Source organism: Rhinoraja longicauda, chromosome 10 (genome assembly GCF_053455715.1).
Source record: "Rhinoraja longicauda isolate Sanriku21f chromosome 10, sRhiLon1.1, whole genome shotgun sequence".
NCBI lineage: Eukaryota > Metazoa > Chordata > Chondrichthyes > Rajiformes > Arhynchobatidae > Rhinoraja > Rhinoraja longicauda.
Window position 1 is genome coordinate 51,867,266 of NC_135962.1, and position 24,045 is coordinate 51,891,310.

General features: G+C 42.3%; 1 protein-coding gene across 2 annotated transcripts in view; it reads left to right on the forward strand.

Annotated features, from left to right (window-relative positions):
* trip11 (thyroid hormone receptor interactor 11) overlaps positions 1 to 24,045 on the forward strand; it is a 78,442-nt gene that overhangs the window by 20,614 nt on the left and 33,783 nt on the right. The window contains exons 3-10 of one of the 2 annotated variants that reach the window (XM_078406864.1): positions 7,339 to 7,449; positions 11,375 to 11,650; positions 13,194 to 13,262; positions 14,443 to 14,605; positions 16,566 to 16,606; positions 19,057 to 19,146; positions 19,495 to 19,695; positions 20,972 to 24,001. In XM_078406864.1, the coding sequence (XP_078262990.1) occupies positions 7,339 to 7,449; positions 11,375 to 11,650; positions 13,194 to 13,262; positions 14,443 to 14,605; positions 16,566 to 16,606; positions 19,057 to 19,146; positions 19,495 to 19,695; positions 20,972 to 24,001 (3,981 nt within the window). The remainder of the gene's footprint in view (positions 1 to 7,338; positions 7,450 to 11,374; positions 11,651 to 13,193; positions 13,263 to 14,442; positions 14,606 to 16,565; positions 16,607 to 19,056; positions 19,147 to 19,494; positions 19,696 to 20,971; positions 24,002 to 24,045) is intronic. The other variant, XM_078406865.1, reaches the window with a different exon arrangement.

A 24,045-nucleotide genomic window follows, 5' to 3' on the forward strand; every position in this document is an offset into this window, starting at 1 on the left:
CCAGTATCCACCTCACCTCACATCCGGAATCTTGGAATCATCCTTGATCAAACCCTCTCCTTCGACAAACACATCAAACACATCACAAAGACAGCCTTCTTCCACCTCAAAAACATTGCCCGTCTCCGTCCATCCCTCTCCTCCACAGCTGCAGAAACCCTCATCCACGCCTTCATCACCTCCCGTCTGGACTACTGCAACAGCCTCCTCTATGGCGCACCCTCAAAAATCATCAATAAACTTCAATACATCCAAAACTCCGCTGCCCGTCTACTCACACACACCTCGATCCGTGACCATATCATCCCCGTCCTTTATAAACTCCACTGGCTCCCCATCCCCCAGAGAATCCAGTACAAAATCCTCCTCGTAACCTACAAAGCCCTCCATAACCTGGCCCCATCCTACCTGACCGACCTCCTCCACAGGCACACTCCCACCTGCACCCTCCGCTCTGCCGCTGCCAATCTCCTATCCCCCCACATCCGGACCAAACTCAGATCCTGGGGGGACAGGGCTTTCTCCATCGCTGCTCCCACCCTATGGAACTCACTACCCCAAACCGTTAGAGACTCCTCCACACTCACCACATTCAAAACATCGCTGAAGTCTCACCTGTTCAGTACTGCCTTCAACCACTGAAGGTCACCTCACCTTCTATCTCCTTTCTCTGTTCATTTATTTATTTACTTATTTATCTATTTATTCATTTCCCTATGTTCTCAAAATCTCTGTAAAGCGTCTTTGAGTATATGAAAAGCGCTATATAAATAAAATGCATTATTATTATTATTATTAAGTCTGCGATTCATGGACATCACCAGTTGCTGGGTGTCTTCTCTGGTGATGCTCTGCCAGGCCTGTATTGCAGGCATCTTTAGCTTATGTTTGTTTTGGGGGCTAGTCCCCTTCAGTTTTCTCTTCAGCATATAAAAGGCATGCTCAATTGGGTTCAGATCGGGTGATTTACTTGGCCACTCAAGAATTGACTATTTTTTAGCTTTGAAAAACTCTTTTGTTGCTTTAGCAGTATGTTTGGGATCATTGTCTTGTTGTAGAATAAACTGCCGGCCAATGAGTTTTGAGGCATTTGTTTGAACTTGAGCAGATAGGATGTGTACAAAGTACACTTCAGAATTCATTATGCTACTACCATCAGCAGTTGCATCATCAATGACAATAAGTGAGCCCGTACTTTCAGCAGCCGCACATGCCCAGGCCACATCAGCCCGACCACCGTGTTCACAGATGAGGTGGTACGCTTTGGATCTTGGGCAGTTCCTTCTCTCCTCCATACTTTGCTCTTGCCAACACACTGATATGTTAATCTTCGTCTCATCTGCCAACAAGACCTTTTTCCAGAACTGTGGTTGCTCTTTTAAGTACTTCTTGGCAAACTGTAACCTGGCCATCCTATTTTTGCGGCTAACCAGTGGTTTGCATCTTGCAGTGTAGCCTCTGTATTTCTGTTCGTGAAGTCTGCGGACAGTGGTCATTGACAAATCCACACCTGACTCCTGAAGAGTGTTTCTGATCTGTCGGACAGGTGTTTTTCTTTATTATAGAGAGAATTATTCTGTCATCAGCTGTGGATGTCTTCATTGGCCTGCCAATCCCTTTGCGATTAGTAAGCTCACCAGCGCTCTATTTCTTCTTAATGATGTTCCAAACAGTTGATTTTGGTAAGCCTAAGGTTTGGCTGATGTCTCTAACAGTTTTATTTGTGTTTCTCAGTCTCATAATAGCTTCTTTGACTATTCAAAGGAGTTTCAAGGGTGATGGAAAGACTGGAAGAAAGACAAGGTGCTGAGAACTCTCTTATACCTGCATTAAGGAGGCAATAAAACTCACTTGAGCAATTACAAACACCTGTGAAGCCATGTGTCCCAAACATTATGTATGGTGCCCTGAAATGGGGGAACCATGTATAAACACAGCTGTAATTTCTACATGGTGAAACCAAAAATGTATAAAAATACCCTTTAATAAAATCTGACAATGTGCATATTGCAAATCTCAAATTGTTGAGTGCAGAGGCAAATAAATAAATGTCCCAAACAATATGGAGGGCATTGTAGGGTGTGCTGTCTCAGTCCCTTGCCTTCTTGGTAGAAGAAGGCATGGATTTGGAAGATGTTGCCACAGTAGCCAGGCGTTAACATCTTTGGTTTGCATAATAGCCACTGTATGTATGGTGGGAGTAATTGAATTTAAAGGACTTGGCCAGCTTGGTCAATGGTAGATGCACCAATTAAATGGTGTCCATCACCAAAATCTCTTCTGGTAATGGGCTTTTAAGTCATTCACCCGGAATTTGTACGTTCATTGTTTCTTCTAATTATTGTTAAACATGGAGGAGCATAGATTTTTTTTTAAGGTAGGGGGTTTGATGGTAATCAGCAGAGGTTTCCTTGCCCATGTTAGACCTGATGACATGACAATTCATGGGGTTTTGAGACAAAGTTGTCGACTAAGGTTACCACTGTGTTGGTGTCTCTGTTGTATAGTTTCTGCTGATGTGAATTCGAGTGGCTGTGTCTCGGATTGTTGTTTGAAAGTTTTTGTGACAGCCCTCCCAAATTAGATGTCATTCTCAAGATGCTTGTGAAAAGTACTTTCCAAGGTCAAAAGGGCTGGCAGCAATGTCGCAGTGCTAAAGTCAATTTGCTTTTTGTTCCTTTTCTAGTCCGACTGTGGATATGGTGCAACTGAATGAGTTCATAAGTCATTGGAGCGGAATTAGGCCATTTGGCCCATCAAGTCTATCCTGCCATTCAATCATGGTTGATCTGTCTTGCCCTCTCAACCCCATTCTCCTGCCTTCTCGCCATAAAAACGTTGACATCCTTACTAATCAAGAACCTGTCAGAGTCTCCTTTAAAAATACCCAATGACTTGGCCTCTGCAGCTGTCTGTGGAGAGTGTTTACGGGACAGCCACATTGCTGTGGGCCTTTAAATATCGGCCAGGCACGGTAGACTTTTTTTCTGCAAAGATATTAATAAATGACAATTTAGTTACTGCATGGTCACAGTTACAGAGACCAGAGTTCTCAATTACAAATTACTGGCTAAATTTAAATTCCATAGCTGCCTTTGTGAGATTTGAATGGTTAAGCCTTCAGGTTACCGGACTGTTAACTTAAACTGCTCCCATCGTCATCGTACCGAAGCACAAGTGTAACAGATACTCTAAAGCAGGTTTGGATGTCATTGGGATTTGAGTGTAATTACTGTGCTTTTTGGTAGACAGTATAGCTGCTGCCTCACTGGTCTGGTGAACTGACTTCAATCTTGATTTTGGATGCCCTCTGTGTGGAGTTTGCACATTTTCTCTTGGGATCTTGTAGGTTTCCTCCTGGTGGCCACTGTGAATTGCCTGTAGTGTAGGTGGGATACAAATTTGGGGGGGGGGGGGGGAGAATAAGTTGCAGGGCACGTGATTGGATGGCACATTGATATTCTATCTGCCTATCAAAAAATCCTCCTCACCTGTAGCAACCTATTACCTGCCAGGCTTTGTCTAGCTTCTGCTCTTTTCCAGTTCTCCTCTCACCCCAATTAGTGTGAAGAGGTGTCTTGACCCATAACGGCACCTCTCCACGTTTTCCAGAGATGCTGCCTGGCCCACTGAGTTATTTCAGTACTTCGTGTCTTTTTTGCTTGTAAATCTGCATCTGCAGTTCCTTGTTTCTGTCTGCCATTTGGCTGTACAGCTCCAGAGTCCTGGGTTCCATGCTGACCTTGGGTGCTGTCCGTATGGAATTTTCATGGCGTGCTTGGGTTCTTTCCATGTCCCAAAGGCATTGCATTTGAGATGTTATTTGGCTCTTGTCATAGGTAAACAGCAGAAGACTTGAGGGGAATTGGTGGGGAAGTGAGAGGAAGTAGGTTATAGCTGTCATAGACTCAGAGGGCTGAATGGTCACCTATATTAGGTGAAAATTAGAAATGTGAGCTAACGTGCAGATCAATCACAGTATTTCAGGAAAAAAATGACTACCTGACAAATTCAGCTTCTTAAATCAGCTATTAAATACTTCTATTTAAGCATTGCAAACAGTACAAGAAAATAAGAAACCACAGCTCCAAATAATTTAGCAAGCATTTGACTAACGGTAAATTACACAGCACTTCAACAAATGAAATGAGCGTAAGGATATCATTGTAGTTATACAAAGAATACCCACTTTTCAAGAAAGGAGGGAGAGAGAAAACGGGAAATTATAGACCAGTTAGTTTGACATCAGTGGTGGGGAAGATGCTGGAGTCAATTATAAAAGATGAAATTGCGGAGCATTTGGATAGCAGTAACAGGATCGTTCCAAGTTAGCATGGATTTACGAAGGGGAAATCATGCTTGACTACTCTACTGGCATTTTTTGAGGATGTAACTAGGAAAATTGACAGGGGAGACCCGGTGGATGTGGTGTACTTCGACTTTCAGAAAGCCTTCAACAAGGTCCCACATAGGAGATCGGTGGGGAAAATTAGAGCACATGGTATTGGAGGTAGGGTACTGACATGGATAGAAAGTTGGTTGACAGACAGAAAGCAAAGAGTGGGGATAAATGGGTCCCTTTCAGAATGGCAGGCAGTGACTAGTGGGGTACCGCAAGGCTCGGTGTTGGGACCGCAGCTATTTACAATATACATCAATGACTTGGATGAAGGGATTAAAAGTACCATTAGCAAATTTGCAGATGATACAAAGCTGGGTGGCAGTGTGAACTGTGAGGAAGATGCTATGAGGTTGCAGGGTGACTTGGACAGATTGTGTGAGTGGGCGGATGCATGGCAGATGCAGTTTAATGTGGATAAGTGTGAGGTTATCCACTTTGGTGGTAAGAATAGGAAGGCAGATTATTATCTGAATGGTAGCGCAGCGGTAGAGTTGCTGCTTTACAGCGAATGTAGCGCCGGAGACTCAGGTTCGATCCTGACTACGGGTGCTGTACTGTAAGGAGTTTGTACGTTCTCCCCGTGACCTGCGTGGGTTTCCTCCCACACTCCAAAGACGTACAGGTATGTAGGTTAATTGACTGGGTAAATGTAAAAATTGTCCCTAGTGTGTGTAGGATAGTGTTAATGTGCGGGGATCGCTGGGCGGTGCGGACTTGGTGGGCCGAAAAGGCCTGTTTCCGCGCTGTATCTGAAATATGAAATAAAAAAATAAAAATATGCATCAGTCACTGAAAGGAAGCATGCAGGTACAAGAGGCAGTGAAGAAAGCCAATGGAATGTTGACCTTCATAACAAGAGGAGTTGAGTATAGGAGCAAAGAGGTCCTTCTGCAGTTGTACAGGGCCCTAGTGAGACCGCACCTGGAGTACTGTGTGCAGTTTTGGTCTCCAAATTTGAGGAAGGATATTCTTGCTATTGAGGGCGTGCAGCGTAGGTTTACTAGGTTAATTCCCGGAATGGCGGGACTGTCATATGTTGAAAGACTGGAGCGACTAGGCTTGTATACACTGGAATTTAGAACGATGAGAGGGGATCTTATCGAAACGTATAAGATTATTAAGGGGTTGGACACATTAGAGGCAGGAAGCATGTTCCCAATGTTGGGGGAGTCCAGAACCAGGGGCCACAGTTTAAGAATAAGGGGTAGGCCATTTAGAACGGAGATGAGGAAAACCTTTTTCAGTCAGAGAGTTGTGAATCTGTGGAATTCTCTGCCTCAGAGGGCAGTGGAGGCCAATTCTCTGAATACATTCAAGAGAGAGCTAGATAGAGCTCTTAAGGATAGCGGAGTCAGGGGGTATGGGGAGAAAGCAGGAACGGGGTACTGATTGAGAGTGATCAGCCATGATCACATTGAATGGCGGTGCTGGCTCGAAGGGCCGAATGGCCTACTCCTGCACCTATTGTCTAAATGAAGCCTTATTTGTTCAATACCACTGTCGTGTAACAAGAATAAATTGGAATTAAACTCCCTGGTGAGGGGGATGATGCTATACTTTAGTGCCTTTCTAAATATCATAATTAATTTAACCCAATAAAAGCTCTTGTGCAAAACATGAAGTGCTGTAGTAACTCAGTTGGTCAGACATCATCTCTGGAGGACATGTTCATGTTGGGCCATTCTTTAGATGTTGAGCTACTCCAGCACTGTGTGTTTTACTCCAGATTCCAACATCTGCAGGTTCTTCTGTCTGTTGCTGTGCAACTTGATGGTGCAATTGTGTATTGTATTGTGAGCAATTTTGGGCACCATATCTGAGGAAGGATGTGCTAGATCTGGAGAGGGTCCATAGGAGGTTTTCAAGAATTATCCCAGGAACGAGTGGGCATATGATGAGCGTTTGACGGCACTGGGCCTGTACTCGCTGGAGTGTAGAAGGATGAGGGGGGACCTCATTGAAACTTACCGAATAGTGAAAGGCTTGGATAGAGTGGATGTGGAGAGGATGTTTCCACCAGTGGGAGAGTCTAGGACCAGAGGTCATAGCGTCAGGATTAAAGGACGTTCCTTTAGGAAGGAGATTAGAAGGAATTTCTTTAGTCAGAGCGTGGTGAATCTGTGGAATTCTTTGCCACAGAAGGCTGTGGAGGCCGTCGATGGATATTTTTAAGGCAGAGATAGATAGATTCTTGATTAGCATGGGTGTCAATTGATATGGGGAGAAGGCAGGAAAATGGGGTTTGGTGGGAGAAATAGATCAGCCATGATTGAATGGCAGAGTAGACTTGATGGGCCGAATGGCCTAATTCTGCTCCTATCACTATGACCTTATGACCTAACTTGACTTTTGCTTGCTATTTTGATTTGTGTTGTCCTTATTATCCACTGTTATTACGAAATGTTAAGACACACTGGTCCCAAATATTGAAAGTTATACTGCCTACCCTGAGACCAGACTCAGGAACTGCTCTTTCTCTCTGTTATCAGGCTGCTGAATAGCCCTTCCATAAGCTAGGGTACTGCCCGATTCACCTCTACTTCATAGTTGACATTGTCTATGGAACTGATGCGCTACATGCTGAGAACCATATTCTGCACTCTGTATCTTCCCCTTTGCTCTACCTATTGTACTCTAGTTTGACGATTGCATTTATGTACGGTATATCTGATATGGTTGGATAACATACAAAAAAAAAAGCTTTTCACCGTACCTTGGTCATTGGCACATGTGACCAAAAAAACGTAAACAAAGAGGTATATGGAGCACCTCAACAACAAATTGGAGAGGGAAAAATAGGATTTCAACATTGGACATTGATGTTTAACAAACCACTTGGTAATTTACTTTTGAATACTGGTGCACAACTAATTACAGGTTTATTTTGTTTCTTTAAAATATTGGCACATGTTCCTAAGAATGTCATTCATCTTTAGTATGAACGGTTGAAGAAACTTTATGCAGATGTGGAAGAGAAAGCAGCAGCAGCAGAGCTCCAAATAAAGCACCTCTCATCTGACTACAGAACCCAGCTGCAGCAGAAAGAAGTAAGTTAAAATAGTACAGTGAGGAGGGGGATTAACAGTCAACAGGGGTCTACATATAATAACACATCATTATTTAAATAAGTATATCTATATGAACATATAAGGGTGTATGAGTATTTTTGTATTAATATTTGACTTATTATACGGGTGGGTGACTATATTTGTATTTATATTTTGTATGTAAATGGTCGGGTATATGTATATATATGATTGGCCTAATGTATGTATATATATCAGATGTAGTTAATATAGACATTATTGTGTAAATAGGTATATTCATATGATTGTAGGGGTGAGTGAGTATATATGTAGTTATATATGTATTTTAGGTATTAGTTATTATAGATAATACTTGATAAATATTGATTAGGGAATGGGGTAGGATTAAATAGGTTCACACTTCTTCCTACTCCTTTTCGCACATGTAAAGACGTTAAGTAATGGATGAAATTCTTTGTATTTCTTCTGTTTTTTTTGTTGTTTATTTTGTTTTTTAATTGATGTCTTTTAACATGTACGAAATAAAATGATAGAATTAAATAGTTTGTGCATTTCCCTTCCTTAAAATAGGGGCTTAGTTACAGATTAATTATTGCACATTTTAATACATTATATAATTAATGGCAAAGCCATAATGTCTGGAGAAATAAAGTTACCATGAAAGTAAGCTTCATGTATTTGGGGATCTCTGCATCTTGGTTGCTTAGTTTAGTTTTAGTTTAGTTTAGAGATACAGCGTGGATACAGGCCCTTCAGCTCACCGAGTCCACACTGACCGGAGATGCCTGTACACTTACACTATCCCTACACACTAGGAGCAACCTGCACCTCCTCCAACCTCATCTATTGCATCTGCTGCTCCAGATGTCAACTTATTTACATCGGCGAAACCAAACGCAGGCTCGGCGATTGCTTCGCTCAACACCTACGCTCAGTCCGCACTAACCAATCGGATCTCCCGGTGGCTGAGCACTTCAACTCCCCCTCCCATTTCCAGTCTGACCTTTCGGTCATGGGCCTCCTCCAGTGCCACAGTGAGTCCCACCGGAAATTGGAGGAACAGCACCTCATATTTCGCCTGGGCAGCTTGCAGCCCAGTGGTATGAACATTGACTTCTCCAACTTTAGATAGTTCCTCTGTCCCTCTCTTCCCCTCCCCCTTCCCAGATCTCCCACTGTCTTCCTGTCTCCACCTATATCCTTCCTTTGTCCCGCCCCCCTGACATCAGTCTGAAGAAGGGTCTCGACCCGAAACGTCACCCATTCCTTCTCTCCTGAGATGCTGCCTGACCTGCTGAGTTACTCCAGCATTTTGTGAATAAATAAGGGGAGAATGTACAATCTCCATCCAGACAGCACCCGAAGTCGGGATTGAACCCGGGTCCATTGTAAGGCAGGAACTTTACCGCTACGCCACTGTGATGCCCTTGAAATGCTTCTCAAATTTTGAGTTTCTCAACTCTTAAAAACATACGTAAGCCGTTGAGTTCATAGAAACATAGAAAATAGGTGCAGGAGTAGGCCATTTGGCCCTTCGAGCCTGCACCGCCATTCAATATGATCATGGCTGATCATCCAACTCAGTATCCCATACCTGCCTTCTCTCCATACCCCCGATCCCTTTAGCCACAAGGGACACATCTAACTCCTTCTTAAATATAGCCAATGAACTAGCCTCAACTACCTTCTGTGGCAGAGAATTCCACAGATTCATCACTCTCGGTGTGAAAAAAAACGTTCTCATCTCGGTCCTAAAAGACTTCCCTCTTATCCTTAAACTGTGACCACTTGTTCTGGACTTCCCCAACATCGGGAACAATCTTCCTGCATCTAGCCTGTCCAACCCCTTAAGAATTTTGTGATTTTTTATAAGATTCCCCCTCAATCTTCTAAATTCCAGCGAGTACAAGCCGAGTCTATCCAATCTTTCTTCATATGAAAGTCCTGCCATCCCAGGAATCAATCTGGTGAACCTTCTCTGTACTCCCTCTATGGCAAGAATGTCTTTCCTCAGATTAGGAGACCAAAACTGTATGCAATACATTAGTTGTGTATGTATGATAAATGGGCCTTGTCATTTGCAAAAAAAATTGTCAATTTTAATCAAATGCAAAATCTGAGAAGCCCTAGAAATATGATAAATAGGACCTTTTAAATGTGACATCACAACAAGATGGCATAGTTGAAGGAACCACATTCTGTTAGAATATGTCAATAGGGTTAGGTATGAAAACATATGAAAATATATTTTGATTGTACAAGTGAAGTGATGACAATTTCATTCCCCTTGTGTGATTGCACTGTACATCACTACATTCTCATCCTGACTGGTCGGTGATCCAGTTCATCTTTTAGCTAAGGTGTGTAAGGGGTTTTCTGCGCCGAGCTTTCGCCCGACCTAAGGTCCCCGTGCCTTGCTCTGATCCCTTGACCAGGCCGCGCACACTGGTTCCCCGTGAGTGGTTCGACCCACTCACCCCCTACGGTTCTAGACACTGGACTTAGATGCAGGAGCGTTGATAGTGCAGAAAAATTCAACCAGACCAGATTTGAAGACCAGGGTTTAAATGGAAAAGGCTTTTATTGAGCACTTGGGACTATTGTCCATGAATACTTATACACAGTTCTATTAGACATATGCATAACTACACGAATACTTAGACACAGTTCTAAACGACATATGCATAACTACACGAATACTTAGACACAGTTCTACTAGACGTATGCACACTTACACGAACACTTTTGACGCAGTTCTAAAAGACATATGCATAACTACACGAATACTTAGACACAGTTCTATTAGACATATTCTTGACTGTAAGATGGGGAACGTATGACACATCGCAAAATTGGCCAACACATCTTTACTTATACACCCACGTTAATTAAACCACCCTCCCCTCTACACTGAAACTATGTCCAGGATGTGCAGGATCGTGGTACATGCTCACCATGGGGCTATTACTGGGGTTACTGGCTGTTCGGGCTGCTTTTCCGCTGTTTTCCGTTCTCCGTGCCGTCCGACTTGCTTGCCTTGCGTCCCTCCTGACTTGCTTGACTCTTCTTCCTTTCTTGCGTCCGTTTTTTGTGCTTTTTACTTGCGTCTCTGACTTCTGCCTTGCATGCCTTTCTTGCCTGTCTTTTCTTCTTGAGTTTAAAACCCAAAAATCGTGGCCAGTTATACTAATCCTGACCCGTCCTATCTCCCGCCAGATCTCGGGATCTCTTTGATTCAAAGATAGGTTTCGAGATTTCTCTTTGATCTGCGTTATGTCTGGGGGGTACCGGTGATGGCCAGACGGTCTGTTAATCTGTTTCTCGTTGAGAGGTGATGGGTTTAACTGGTTTCCCATCACCTGCCAGGTAGGTTTCTATGGGCTATTGTGCCCCCTTAACGGGATTAACTGTGTAGGTCGGCTTGGGGCATTGTGAGTATGCTGATGTCAGCGCCCCAGTGTCTGGACTTCGACCTGGTTTCGCAGGTTTCTGCATGGCCAATAACCATCTATTGTTCTGGCCGTGACTTTGCAGAAACCTAGAGACTGGGCTGTAAGGTTTTTGCTTTTGTGGCTGGTCACGATGTCCCGCGGCCATCTTAGGACCCACGGATTGTGACATCCCTTGTTAAACTGACCGCAGCCTTTCTCCGCTATCAGCCCCAGTCTCCCGTGTAAAATGTCCAAAAATTGCAGGATGAGGGAAAACTTCTCAAATCTTACAGGTGATCCTTATAAGTTATTAATTGGAGAGGCTGCAATGATGACAACATTAATAACAGAACATTTGCATGGTTTATTTTTGTTCCAAGATAGTTTCAACCTGTTTGCTTGTAATGTTGCTAGTAATTTTATCTTGCTTTGTTTTTAATTTTCTTCGAGATTGCTAGGTATGGGCGTCTGATTTATTAATTTTTTTTGTTAAGGTGATGATAAACCATTTGAAAGCCAGGCAGAATGCATTACAAGACCAAGTGCAGAAGCTTCAGACTGTTGCTCGGCCAGCACAGACAGAAACCAGTATTACCACGTCGACAGCATCTGCTGACTTTTTGCCTGGTGATGTGCCTCACGCTCTCACGTTTCATGGAGACACTGTGGATTTTGGAGATGTCATCTGGTCCCAACATGAGATCAATAGACTTTCCAAAGAGGTGTCGAGGTTGGAGACTATCGTTGCCCATTGGAAAGGATTGGCAGAGGTCAGTGAATTGCATTTAGATTTTTCAGATTTAGAGATACAGCGCAGAAACAGGCCCTTCGGCCCACCAGGCCCGCGCCGCCCAGCGATCCCCGCACACTAACACTATCCTACACCCACTAGGGACAATTTTTACATTTGCCCAGCCAATTAACCCACATACCTGTACGTCTTTGGAGTGTGGGAGGAAACCGAAGATCTCGGAGAAAACCCACGCAGGTCACGGGGAGAATGTACAAACTCCGTACAGACGGCGCCTGTAGTCAGGATTGAACCCGAGTCTCCGGCGCTGCATTCGCTGTGAGGCAGCAACTGTACCGCTGCGCCACTGTGCCGCCCTCCAGGTCAACAAACAGTTATATAATTGTTAATGCTGAAGTTGACCCCAGAATCCTGGGATTTTCAATGCTGCTTTGTTAATCTGTGTGATCTGAGCATCTGAATGCTTCTAGCTCTCAGCCACCTCCACATTTGTAACTATAATTTTTTTTAAACCAATATTCTTTCACATGATAAGATGATTTGTCTGTGGAGATAGAACACATTCAGATTTTAGTTTTGATTTGATATGTATGCTTCGAGTGCAATTCCATACTGATGTACCAGGAAATGCATTCAAATGTAATTTTTGAACAAGCACCTAACTCTCAATTCAGTTGTTGATCAAGATATTTAAAATATTATTTGGGGAAAATTCTGTGGATGAAGATGTACACACTCACTGGAGATCCATCCAGGGGATTTGGAGAATTGAGTAGAGAAATAGTTTTTGAAATACATTTCCAAAAACAAACTAAATATGCTTCGGATGATGTAAAAAAAAATTGTTGTATTTTCTGCAGACTGAAAAATGAATAGTGGAGATCAATAGGATGAATGATGCCCAGGATTTGTTGAACTTGTTCTGAAGATTTATCTCTGATTGTCTGTCCGGAAACAGGACTTGGGGAAAGTTACGAACAAGACATCAAGGCATTTGATTATCTTGCTTGTAATTACTTTTTACAGAAACCAATGTGAAATCAATTCCACGGCCCCAATATCACTCAATTCTATCCCCGCCTCCAAATATTTACACAGTGATCTCTTGAAGGATAGAAGGTTCCTCTTTCAACTCGTTCCAACAGCAAAGTACTCCTAATCCAATGATCATCCACGCAAAGACATTTCTCTGGATTACGCTGTCAGTTTGAAATTGATTCCCTTTGTCACTGACTCCTCAACCAGATGCAATATTATTTCCCTCCATCCAAACCTAGAATTTTAAAAGCTACCATTAAAATAATTTGTCTTTGCTGAGCTGGTGGATACTTTGCCAGGACTGTAAAATCTATCTTCAAAGTTTTATCGTATCACCTTGGAGAGCCTATGCTTGAAGGTTTCTATTTTATAACACCCTGTTTAAATTGCTACGCTGTTTATTTTTCATTGGACAAAGCATGTTCACTGGTCTGTGTATTTTATCTGGATCGTGTTGAGTAATTATGTTAACTGCTCATTGCAGTTTTAGAAGAGAAAAAGTTAATTCTTTATGATCATTTTAGGTAAATAAGGGTCAAGAGACTCTCAACTCTAACCAGGATGATGTTTACAAGTTGCAAAAGACCATTGAGGTAAGAGTGTCTTTCAAACAATTTAAGTGCTCCATTAAAATTAGGACTCCATTCTCGCAGTCATCTTAAAATATAATATCTGAGTATGAAGGCATGTTACTTAGCTATTAAGTGTAACTAACCGGGGCACTGAATTACCAATTGAAAGAAGTGAGGGCTGTTTTCCCATTCCAGGTACATTGACTTTTTTTTTCAATTTCTTTGGACGGCACAGAGGCGCAGGGGTAGAGTTGCTGCCTCTCGGCACCAGAGACCTGGATTTGATCCTGACTACGGGTGCTGGCTCCTTGGAGTTTGTACGTTCTCCCTGTGACCATGTGGGTTTTTCTCCGGGTACTCCAGTTTCCTCCCACATTACAAAGAGCTGCAAGTTTGTAGGTTAATTGACCTCGGTAAATTGTCCCCAGTGTGCAGGACACAGAAATAGTAAGAATAGTTGATCGATGGCAACTCCATTTGGCAATTACACTTCTTGGTTGTAGTCAGTGGGTAAGACTCTGAAATGTGACATAGGTGATGAGTGACAATCTTGTTATCATTGGGCCACTGGTCCTGAGGCCAACAACAGTACTCTACTATTGGCCAAATGAAATCGTTGAATGTTGTGCGTTCATTGGTTACAAAAATCTTGGTCTGTATAAATAGACTGACTAAATTTGCTAGTTGTCTTTGAATGGCTGGATAATTTTTGTTGCGTCAAGTCATGGAGTCCATTGGTCAAACCTGTTCAGGTATTCAAGTTATCCGTTCTGTTTAGCATGTTTCCATTCATTGAATATCTTTTAAAGGTATGAAGAATGCTTGATATTTTTTTTAAAATAGCAAAATTGATGCATCTGGTACATTGTCAAAAAGCATAGATAGCAGTGGGAGGATGTTAAATTACTAATGGAGATGAACACCGAACACTGATCGTCATTGTTAAGATTAGTAGCTCTTTATCACTTAGTTTAAATGCATTTATGCCCAATTTTGGCTGTGGAGATGTGTAAATGAACTCCCTTATGTGAAAATCTAATGGTATGCGAGTTTCATCAATGTTGTAGCAATCCAATGAACTTGTAGCCCAGATGAATTGGAATCACACACTTCATGATTAATCTCCCTCGTAAAATATTCTGATGATAGTAATGCTTGGTTGATGTGGCTCTAATGATTTCCAATTGGCTCATTATTGCAGGAGGTGAAGCAGCAGTTTAGTCGGGAGATTGATGAGCATCAGCACGAGTTGTCTACTCTCCAGGATGTACATCAGCAGAAAATAACTACTCTCACAAGTCGACACAGGGGTGAGCTTGCAGAATACGAGGAACGGATTGAGGAGCTGGAGCAGCAATTGCAAGGTTAGAAGCAACGGCTTGTGGAGCTCTTTAAGATGCATTGTAATTTGACAGAAAAACTGTTGACAATTATAATAACAATAACATTTAAATGTTCATTTTGTGATGTTGTTAAAGTATATTGTGTCTCACCTGTGGAGTATTTACATTAAATTATTTAACAACAAAATTACATACAAAGTGTTAAATTGTCATGTCTGACTTTTTAAATATGCAGTGAAATGGTGGCCATGCTCAAAACCACCCTAGTTGATATGCATGCATTTTTATAATTTCTTCATTTTCACTATATTTTCATTAAGGAAGGGAATTGCACTTGATTTTTTTGTTTCATAGACCTCTAAATGTCAAGGTGCCTGAAGTTGTGTAGCAATGGTAGCAACATCACCTGGTGGTCATCCCCAAGAACAACACCAGTCAATAGTAGTGAAAAACCTTAGGGATTGTAACAGCCAGTCCAACTAATCAAGTCACCATTTTTACTGGGCAATTAACTTGGCATGGACTGCAAGTCCATGTATATTAGTAAACTGTAGTTCTCTAGTACTGTGTTCTGTGTTTTCCATCAACCTGGAAAACCATTTAAAATGCGATTACAAGACTTGAGGTGGATTTTTAAAAGTATGCTATCAGTATCGGAGAATAAAACCTTGGGCACTAGATTACAATCTAGTGTTCTTATGAATAAATTGAGTTCCAAATCTTTACTTTTGACAGCTTGTCTTAAAGTCGAGAGCACAATAATTGTTCAATTCCAACATACAAATTGTATCTGAAAGTAAAACAACTGTGTATATTGGGCAAATATATATACTAGCAACTACATTGAAGATGGGCTAGAATAATCTGGTGCAACATCCTTGAGAGGTTGGCCTTCAGCCTATTAATTAAGAATAAGGGGTAGGCCATTTGGGACTGAGATGAGGAAAATCGTTTTCACCCAGAGAGTTGTGAATCCGTTGAATTTTCTGCCACAGAAGGCAGTGGAGGCCAATTCATTGGATGTTTTGAAGAGAGAGTTAGGTATAGCTCATAGGGCTAATGGAATCAAGGGATGGGGCGAAAGCAAGAACGGGGTACTGATTTTGAATGATCATCCATAATTCGCCTCGTGGCACCACGATCGCCTCGTGGCACCGCGGGAGAAGAATGAGGAGGAGATAAGACTTTTCTTTGCCTTCCATCACAGTGAGGGTGTGCCTGGAGCAATCACTGTGATGGCTGTTTGTGTTAAAATTGTAATTGTCTACTGCCGGACCCTGACGTGAGAGGACGCTGGCGCTATTTGTCCGCCGCTTCTCCGTCAGGACAGTTCGTCTGTTTGTTTTTATATTATGACTGTTTTGTAAAGCGTCTTTGAGCACTTGGAAAAGCGCTATATAAAATAAATGTTTATTATTATTATTATTATAATTATATTGAATGGCGGTGCTGGCTGAAAGGGCCAAATAGTCTACTCCTGCACCTATTTTCTATGTTTCTAATTGGATCAGGATTCAATCACATCTCCACAGTTGAAAGGAAAATGTGCTAATCCACTGTATCTTGTGTGCAAATCTTCACAGTATATGATTTGATTACTTTGGTATTATTTGGTACTTCCAAGACTATAAAATGTCATTGCCTTAAATGATGTTTGTGTGACATCTGACTGGATCCTGACTTTATTGATCGGAATTGAATGGTTTTTCGAGATGATTTATGTCGCCTCTAAATCAGAGCGCAAATTTTTGGTTAAATTATCTAATTGCTAACTAAAGAGGACGTATAATCTTGACAGGTGGAATGATTAAGATTTCCAGGTTGCTACTGATGTAAAAATTTCCATTTGGATAATTTTGAATAGTTCACACTTACGGAAACCATGTGTACTTAGCTGATGAATTGATGAATTGCAAGGGTGAATAGAGATGAGTTTTGTTCCTTTTTAATTTAACAATATTTTTTACATTGACTGTTACAGATGCAGAGAAAGAACAGAAAGGAACAAATGACTCTCACGATGTATGTATTTGCCAGTGGCTTCCTGAGTAATGTCTTTTTATCTGACGTTTATTTTAAATGTTCCTGCTCTTTCTTAAAACGGCAATGGGATATGTAAAGTAAAAGGTGCATACTGAATTCGGGTTCTCCTGTTAATCCCAGAGTGACAAGTTCTAAGTTAAAGTGATCGTTATTGATGAGCAGATTAAAGTTGTATGTTATGAGGCACTGTAAACTATCCCTTGGTTATCTGTGAAAAGGAAATAATCGAAAGCTTAGCCTGTTTGAGTTGAATGTTCATTTGAAGAGCTCAAAGGACAAATTTCAATTAATAATAATAATAATAATAATAATAATGCATTACATTTATATAGCGCTTTTCATATACTCAAAGACGCTTTACAGGGATTTAGAGAACATAGGGAAGTGAATAAATAGATAAATAAGTAAACGAACAGAGAAAGGAGACAGAAGGTGAGGTGACCTTCAGTGGTTGAAGGCAGTACTGAACAGGTGAGACTTCAGTGATGTTTTGAATGTGGTGAGTGTGGAGGAGTCTGACGGTTTGGGGTAGTGAGTTCCATAGGGTGGGAGCAGCGATGGAGAAAGCCCTGTCCCCCCAGGATCTGAGTTTGGTCCGGATGTGGGGGGATAGGAGATTGGCAGCAGCAGAGCGGAGGGTGCAGGTGGGAGTGTGCCTGTGGAGGAGGTCGGTCAGGTAGGATGGGGCCAGGTTATGGAGGGCTTTGTAGGTCATGAGGAGGATTTTGTACTGGATTCTCTGGGGGATGGGGAGCCAGTGGAGTTTGTAAAGGACGGGGGTGATATGGTCACGGATCGGGGTGTAGGTGAGTAGACGGGCAGCGGAGTAAATGAATATCTGTATGAAGTATTAAACAATAAATAATGAGATAAAACCATAATCTTTTAGACGTATGCATGTTAGATGACATTCAGAATAACTTAAGAATTTTTAGTTGAACAAGAAAATCCCAAAGTCTTTGAACATTTTAATTTCGAAAGAATGGAAACAGGCCATTCACTCCACGTTTGCACTGACATGTGGGCACACATCCATATTAATCCCATTTTCCAACACTTGGCCTGTTGCGAGAGCTACCGCCACCACCTCAGCATTGATAGTTGATAGTTTTTCACATTTTTTATTATTCTTATGCTCTGCCCTGGATGGATTGTGATCTCAGATCTTTTAATTTGTCGTGCTTATTTGAATCCAGATCAGGGGTTGGTCAAAATTACAGCGCAGTGTCAGATTGATTGGTTGGACTGGCTGTTACAATCCCTAAGGTTTTGCACTACTATTGATTGGTGTTGTTCTTGGGGATGACCACCAGGTGATGTTGCTACCATTCGGACACATCTCCAGAGTTTAGATAATCAAAACAATGGAAAAATAATTCCAATATCTTTTGGTTCAAAAGGTTTTAAACATTTTGTAGCATACTGCATTTATCATACATTATCATATAAGCTGCTTCAGGAAACGGGGCTTCCCCTCTTCCATTATAGATGAGGCTCTCACTATGGCCTCTTCTACATCTCGCAGCTCTGTTCTTGCTCCCCCTCCCCCCATTCGGAACAAGGACAGAATCCCCCTCATTCTCACCTTCCACCCCATCAGCCAACGTATCCAACAAATCATCCTCCAACATTTCCGTCACCTACAACGGGACCCCACTACTGGCCACATCTTCCCATCCCCTCCCCTTTCTGCGTTCCGCAGAGACCGTTCCCTCCGTAACTCCCTGGTCCACTCGTCCCTTCCTACCCAAACCACCCCATCCCCGGGCACTTTCCCCTGCAACCGCAGGAGATGCAACACCTGTTCCTTTACCTCCCCCCTCAACTCCATCCAAGGACCCAAACAGTCTTTCCAGGTGAGACAAAGGTTCACCTGCACCACCTTTCCAACCTCATCTATTGTATCCGCTGCTCTAGATGTCAATACATCGGCAAAACCAAACCCAGGCTCGGCGATCGTTTCACTCAACACCTTCGCTCAGTCCGCCTTAACCAACCTGATCTCCCGGTGGCTGAGCACTTAAACTCCCCCTCCCACTCCCAGTCTGACCTTTCTGTCATGGGCCTCCTCCAGTGCCATAGTGAGGCCCACTGGAAATTGGAGGAACAGCACCTCATATTTCGCTTGGGCAGCTTGCAGCCCAGCGGTATGAACATTGACTTCTCCAACTTTAGATTGTTCCTCTGTCCCTCTCTTCCCCTCCCCCTTCCCAGTTCTCCCTCTATCTTCCTGTCTCCACCTATATCCTTCCTTTGTCCCGCCCCCCTGACATCAGTCTGAAGAAGGGTCTCGACCCGAAACGTCACCCATTCCTTCTCTCCTGAGATGCTGCCTGACATGCTGAGTTACTCCATCATTTTGTAAAATAAGCTGCTTTAATATGTGATAGAAAAATTGTGTAGCTTAATTTTTGTTTTATTTTGTTAAGAACAATTTTAATGGGCAAGAAGATGTTCAAGAACTGAAAGCAAGTCTGCACTTGTTGAACCATGAAAAAGAAGAGCTACAAAAAGAAAAGGTTGGCATTGTAACATGACCTTTGTCAGGTTAACCTCTTTGTCCTGTTGAGTTCTAAATTTCTCCTAGTCCTCCAGTTTGCTGCTTCCTCTGGCCAATCTATATGCCTCTTCCTTGGATTTAATGCCATGTGAATATTTTATTGCTCATAAATAAATTGCTAAACAGTCTTAAGATCTTCGTTGTAAAAATGGACGAAAGATCTTCCAATGAATTTTGAATGCTTCACATATTTTACATTGGTGATCTCTTGATCAATATGTCATTGCAGATGTCAACATGATCACTTGATTGTGTTTCAAACTGTGTGATATTGAGTGCAAATAATAAGCAACGTTTTTAATGGCAGGTGGCTGTCCAACAGGAACTCTCGAACCTGCAGGCTAGTCAGAGGAATGAATCTGACCTTAACAGTCTGGCCCTGGAAGTGAGTGAGCTAAGACATAACTTGTTGACCAAAGCGAGTGAGCTGACGGAGATATCCATGCAGAGAGACACGTTGATGACAGAGTTGGAAGAACTGGACAAACAGAATCAAGAAGCTACTCAAGTATGTCTAGCCCTGTTCATTATTTATAAAAGACTCACAATTTAAAAGACACGCATTGCAGCTCCTGATTCCTGGTGTAAAGTGTCAAAATTAATTTTCATTTGCTTCCATAAATGTGTTCATGGCAGAAAATATTTTCTTCATGGGCACAATGTAAGCAAAAAGGTCTACTTTTGAATTGTCATTATCAGTCAAATCTATTTCCCACCTCATCCGATTGAAAAGATGAGCAGGCAATCTGATCTCAACTCTATTTCAATACTGTAGTTTTTGCAGACATTGGAATGATTCGGTTGGTTGTTAATGATTCCCTCCTTGTGGAAAAGAGCCTTGGCGTAAGAATAACATTGGAGCCTGAATCAGAATTTCATTGGGTACTCAACATGGAACTGTCTTGGTTGTGTGTTGTGTAAATAACGGGAATATTAAAGTACTTTAGTTTTTGTTTTTAATGCTCACAGATTGGTAACATTTTCCTGAATGTGATGAATGTATAAATTGTAAATATAGTTTTGGGGTAATTTACTTTTACCGTACTGTCGGAGCAGTGGTAAATATAACTTGGGGTGATGGAGAAATTTGTGCCAATAATAGTGTTTTTTTTCTCGATAGTTTATTTAGCCAACATAGTGGTGCAGCGGTAGAGTTGTTGTCTTACAAGCAAGATAGAAGCATTGAAAATAGGTGCAGGAGTAGGCCTTTCGGCCCTTTGAGCCAGCACCGCCATTCAATATGATCATGGCTGATCATCCAAAATCAATACCCTGTTCCTGCTTTCTCCCCATATCCCTTGATTCTGTTATCCCTAAGAGCTATATCTAACTCTCTCTTGAAAACTTACAGCACCAGAGACCTGGGTTCAATCCTGACCACGGGTTTGTACGTTCTCTCTGTAACCCTGTAACGTTTTCTCCGGGTGCTCCAGATTCCTCCCACACCCCAAAGACATATAGGTTTGTAGGTTAATTGGTTTTGGTAAGAAGTTGTAAATTGTCCTTGGTGTGTAGGGTAGTGTCAATGTACAGGGTAATTGTTGGTCGGCATGGGCTCGGTGGGCCGAAGGCCTATTTCTGCATTGTATCTCAAGTCTCGTCTAAAATAATGTGTTTTTCTCCTACATAGTTGTGGACTGCCTGCCAGTAAGTGACACACACACACACACACTCCTACTAAAATGGCTAAATGTTAAAACCAATTTATACCAATGCAGTGCACCATTAGAAATGCAGTTGAAACCTGCTTAAATAACGTTATAATTTCTTGACTTTTCCTGAAGCATTTAATTAGATCCAAAGATCAACTGGCGCAGCAACGAAAAGACTCGGAGGAACAGACCGTACAACTGCAGTCAGAGCTGGAGATCCTTGTGGCCGATAAAGCATCAATGGTGCAAGAGCTGGAAGCTCAGAGAGGCAAGCTGAGCCAGAGTGCTTTTGCACTTAATGAGTTGCACATGAGCAAGCAGCCGCTGGACATGAAAGTCAATGACCTTACGGAGAAGCTAAACAAATCACAGGTGCACAATTCGAGTTTGAAGGCCGAAGTCACAGGTCTGGCGAGGACGCTGCAGGATACAGAATCTCAGCTAGCGGTGGCCAAAACGGAGTTAACCCAAGCTGTTCAGCAAACTCCAAGCAACGTGTGTCAAGAAGAATTACTCCAAGATAAAGATCGAGAAATTTCAGAGCTGAGGAAACAGCTTTTGGAAACTAGATGTACTAGTGATGAGTTGCAAACAGAGCTTTACGATCTTAAAATCCGAAATAAAAAACTTGTTGCGGATAAAAATGAGGCCAACGTAACCTTAGGCAGAGTTAGAGAACAACTTGAGGAGACCGTTTTCAGTCATAGTGAGTTTTCTAAAGAGAACAGCACTTTGCTGGAGGCAGTGAAAATGGAGAAGGTCCAGCTGCAGTCAGAGTTGAGCCAGGGCGAGAAACGGCTGAATGAGGAAGCACAAAAGTACGAGCAGACCATCAAGGAATTAACAGAGGCCCAAAATTTAGATGCTACGACTTTGCAGAAAGAGCACAACCGTTTAATCAAGTCGATCCAAGAGAAGGATTTTGAGATTGAAGAACTCAAACGCAATAAGCAGCTGTCGGAGGTGGACCATGATGAAACCAAAGAAATGCTGAAAGCTAGTTTGGAGGGGCAGCAGCAGTTGACAGATCTCCTGAAAGAAAAGGAGACATTTGTTGAAACACTGAAGGCACGAGGTTTAGAATTGCAGCAAGAAATTGAAAAGAACGTGAAGATTTTTAGAGAATGTGAATCCCTGAGACACAACCTCGAGGAGAGAGATCGTCAATTAAGCGTGATGAAGGAGGAGAATAACCACCTCAAGGAAGAAATAGATCGACTTGGGGACCAACAGAGCAGGCCTCCACCCATCGCTGAACCCAAGACTCTTGATATAATAACGGAGCTGGAGACCGAAATAACTGAACTGAACAACAAAAGGAACAGTCTTGAAGAGGAAGTAAGGCTTCACAAAAAGACTGTTGAGGATCAAAAGCAGAATGTTCTGCAGCTTCAGCGTTCTGTGCAGGATCAAGGGGATGAAGCCAAAACCCAGTGTGAGGAAATTACGTCGACCTATGAAAAGTTAATGTCCGAGAAAGACGACAAAATCCACAACCTTCAGGAATCCATCAATCAATTGAAAATGCAAAGAGAATTTCAGGTTGTTCCCACCGATGCTCCAGTCATTCTCCAAGAGATTAAAGTGCAAACAGTGAATGGCGAAAATGGAAATGAAAAGCATGATTTGTCTAAAGTGGAGATTGATAGATTAGTTCATGGTATAAAAGAAAAAGAAAGGGAGATAAAGTTACTGAATGAGAAGAATTTGGCTCTGGTGAAGCAGTTGGATCAGCTCTCTCTTTTTAAGGATGAAGTGGTCAAGCTAACTCACATCATTCAACAGAAGAACATGGAAATCCAAACTCTTAATGCCAGGATGACCTCTGGCATCCACGGGCAGGTGGGTGCGGACGTGGCCTACTTGCAGCAGCAATTGCAGGTTTATGCCATGGAGAGAGAGCAAGTGTTGGCAGTGTTAAATGAAAAGACAAGGGAGAACAGCCAACTGAAGACCGAATACCACAGAATGATGGACATTATTGCCGCGAAGGAAGCTGCTCTTTTGAAGCTCCAGGAAGAAAATCTGAGGATGGTCAATAAGACCGAAAATGAAGGCCAGGACATGGTGCGGGAAACGATCCAGAATTTGTCTCGGATTATCCGTGAGAAGGATATAGAAATTGATGCTCTTAGACAGAAATGCCAAACCCTAGTCACTGTTCTGCAGACCTCTGGAATGGGGTCTAACGGTGAGTCAGGCCTGGTGAGCAGTAATCAGTTTGAGGAGCTCTTGCAAGAGCGTGACAAACTAAAGCAGCAAGTGAAGAAGATGGAGGAGTGGAAGCAGCAGGTGATCACCACTGTTCAAAACATGCAGCACGAGTCGGCTCATCTCCAGGATGAGCTCCTTAAGCTTCAGGGTCGACTGTCTACAGATGGAGACTGCAACTCGCGGCTTCAGATAGACTACAACAGTTTAATTCATAGTTACGAGCAGAAGGAGAAAAAGTTGCAGACCCTTAGCCAAGAGCTTGCAGAGGTCCAGCAAAGCATCGGGCAGCTCAGCAGTACCAAGCATCTGATCTTGGACAAGTTGGACGGTGTGCCCCCAGAACCACAAGTAGTTGCAACGGGCACTGGAGTATTGCACATGAAACCTTCTCCCTATGGAAGTTCATCAGTGGAAAACGTGAACCAAATAAAAGAACTGCAGCAAGAGGTGGAACGTTTGAGTAAAACATTGGAAGGGAAAGAGGCCGCAATAATGGCATTTCAAAATAGTGCTAAATCATTAGCCCCAAATCCAGTGAATGGAAAAAGCGTTCACGGAGAAGTAGCTCTGGAGGTAAAGCAAATGAAAGACAAGAACGAAGAATTGCAAAGATCATTCAGGGAAAAAGATCTTCTCATCAAATCAAAAAGTGATCAGTTGTTGTCAGTGACAGGCTGCTTGAGAAACAAGGACAATGAAAATGAAGTTTTAAAGCAGGCTGTCACGAATCTGAAGGAAAGGATTACGCTTTTGGAAATGGACATCCGTAAGTCTCAAGAGGAGAATGACCAAGTCATAGCCAAGTCTCGAGAAAAGGAAACTGAATTTCGAGCCCTGCAGGAGACTAATATGCAATTCTCTATGATGTTGAAAGAAAAAGAGTTTGAATCAAATTCCATGAGAGAAAAGTCTTCTGCATTAGAAAAGGTGTTAAAAGAAAAAGAGGAGGTGAGTTCAGAACTTTTATTGATTTTTGGATTGAGGTTTAAGGA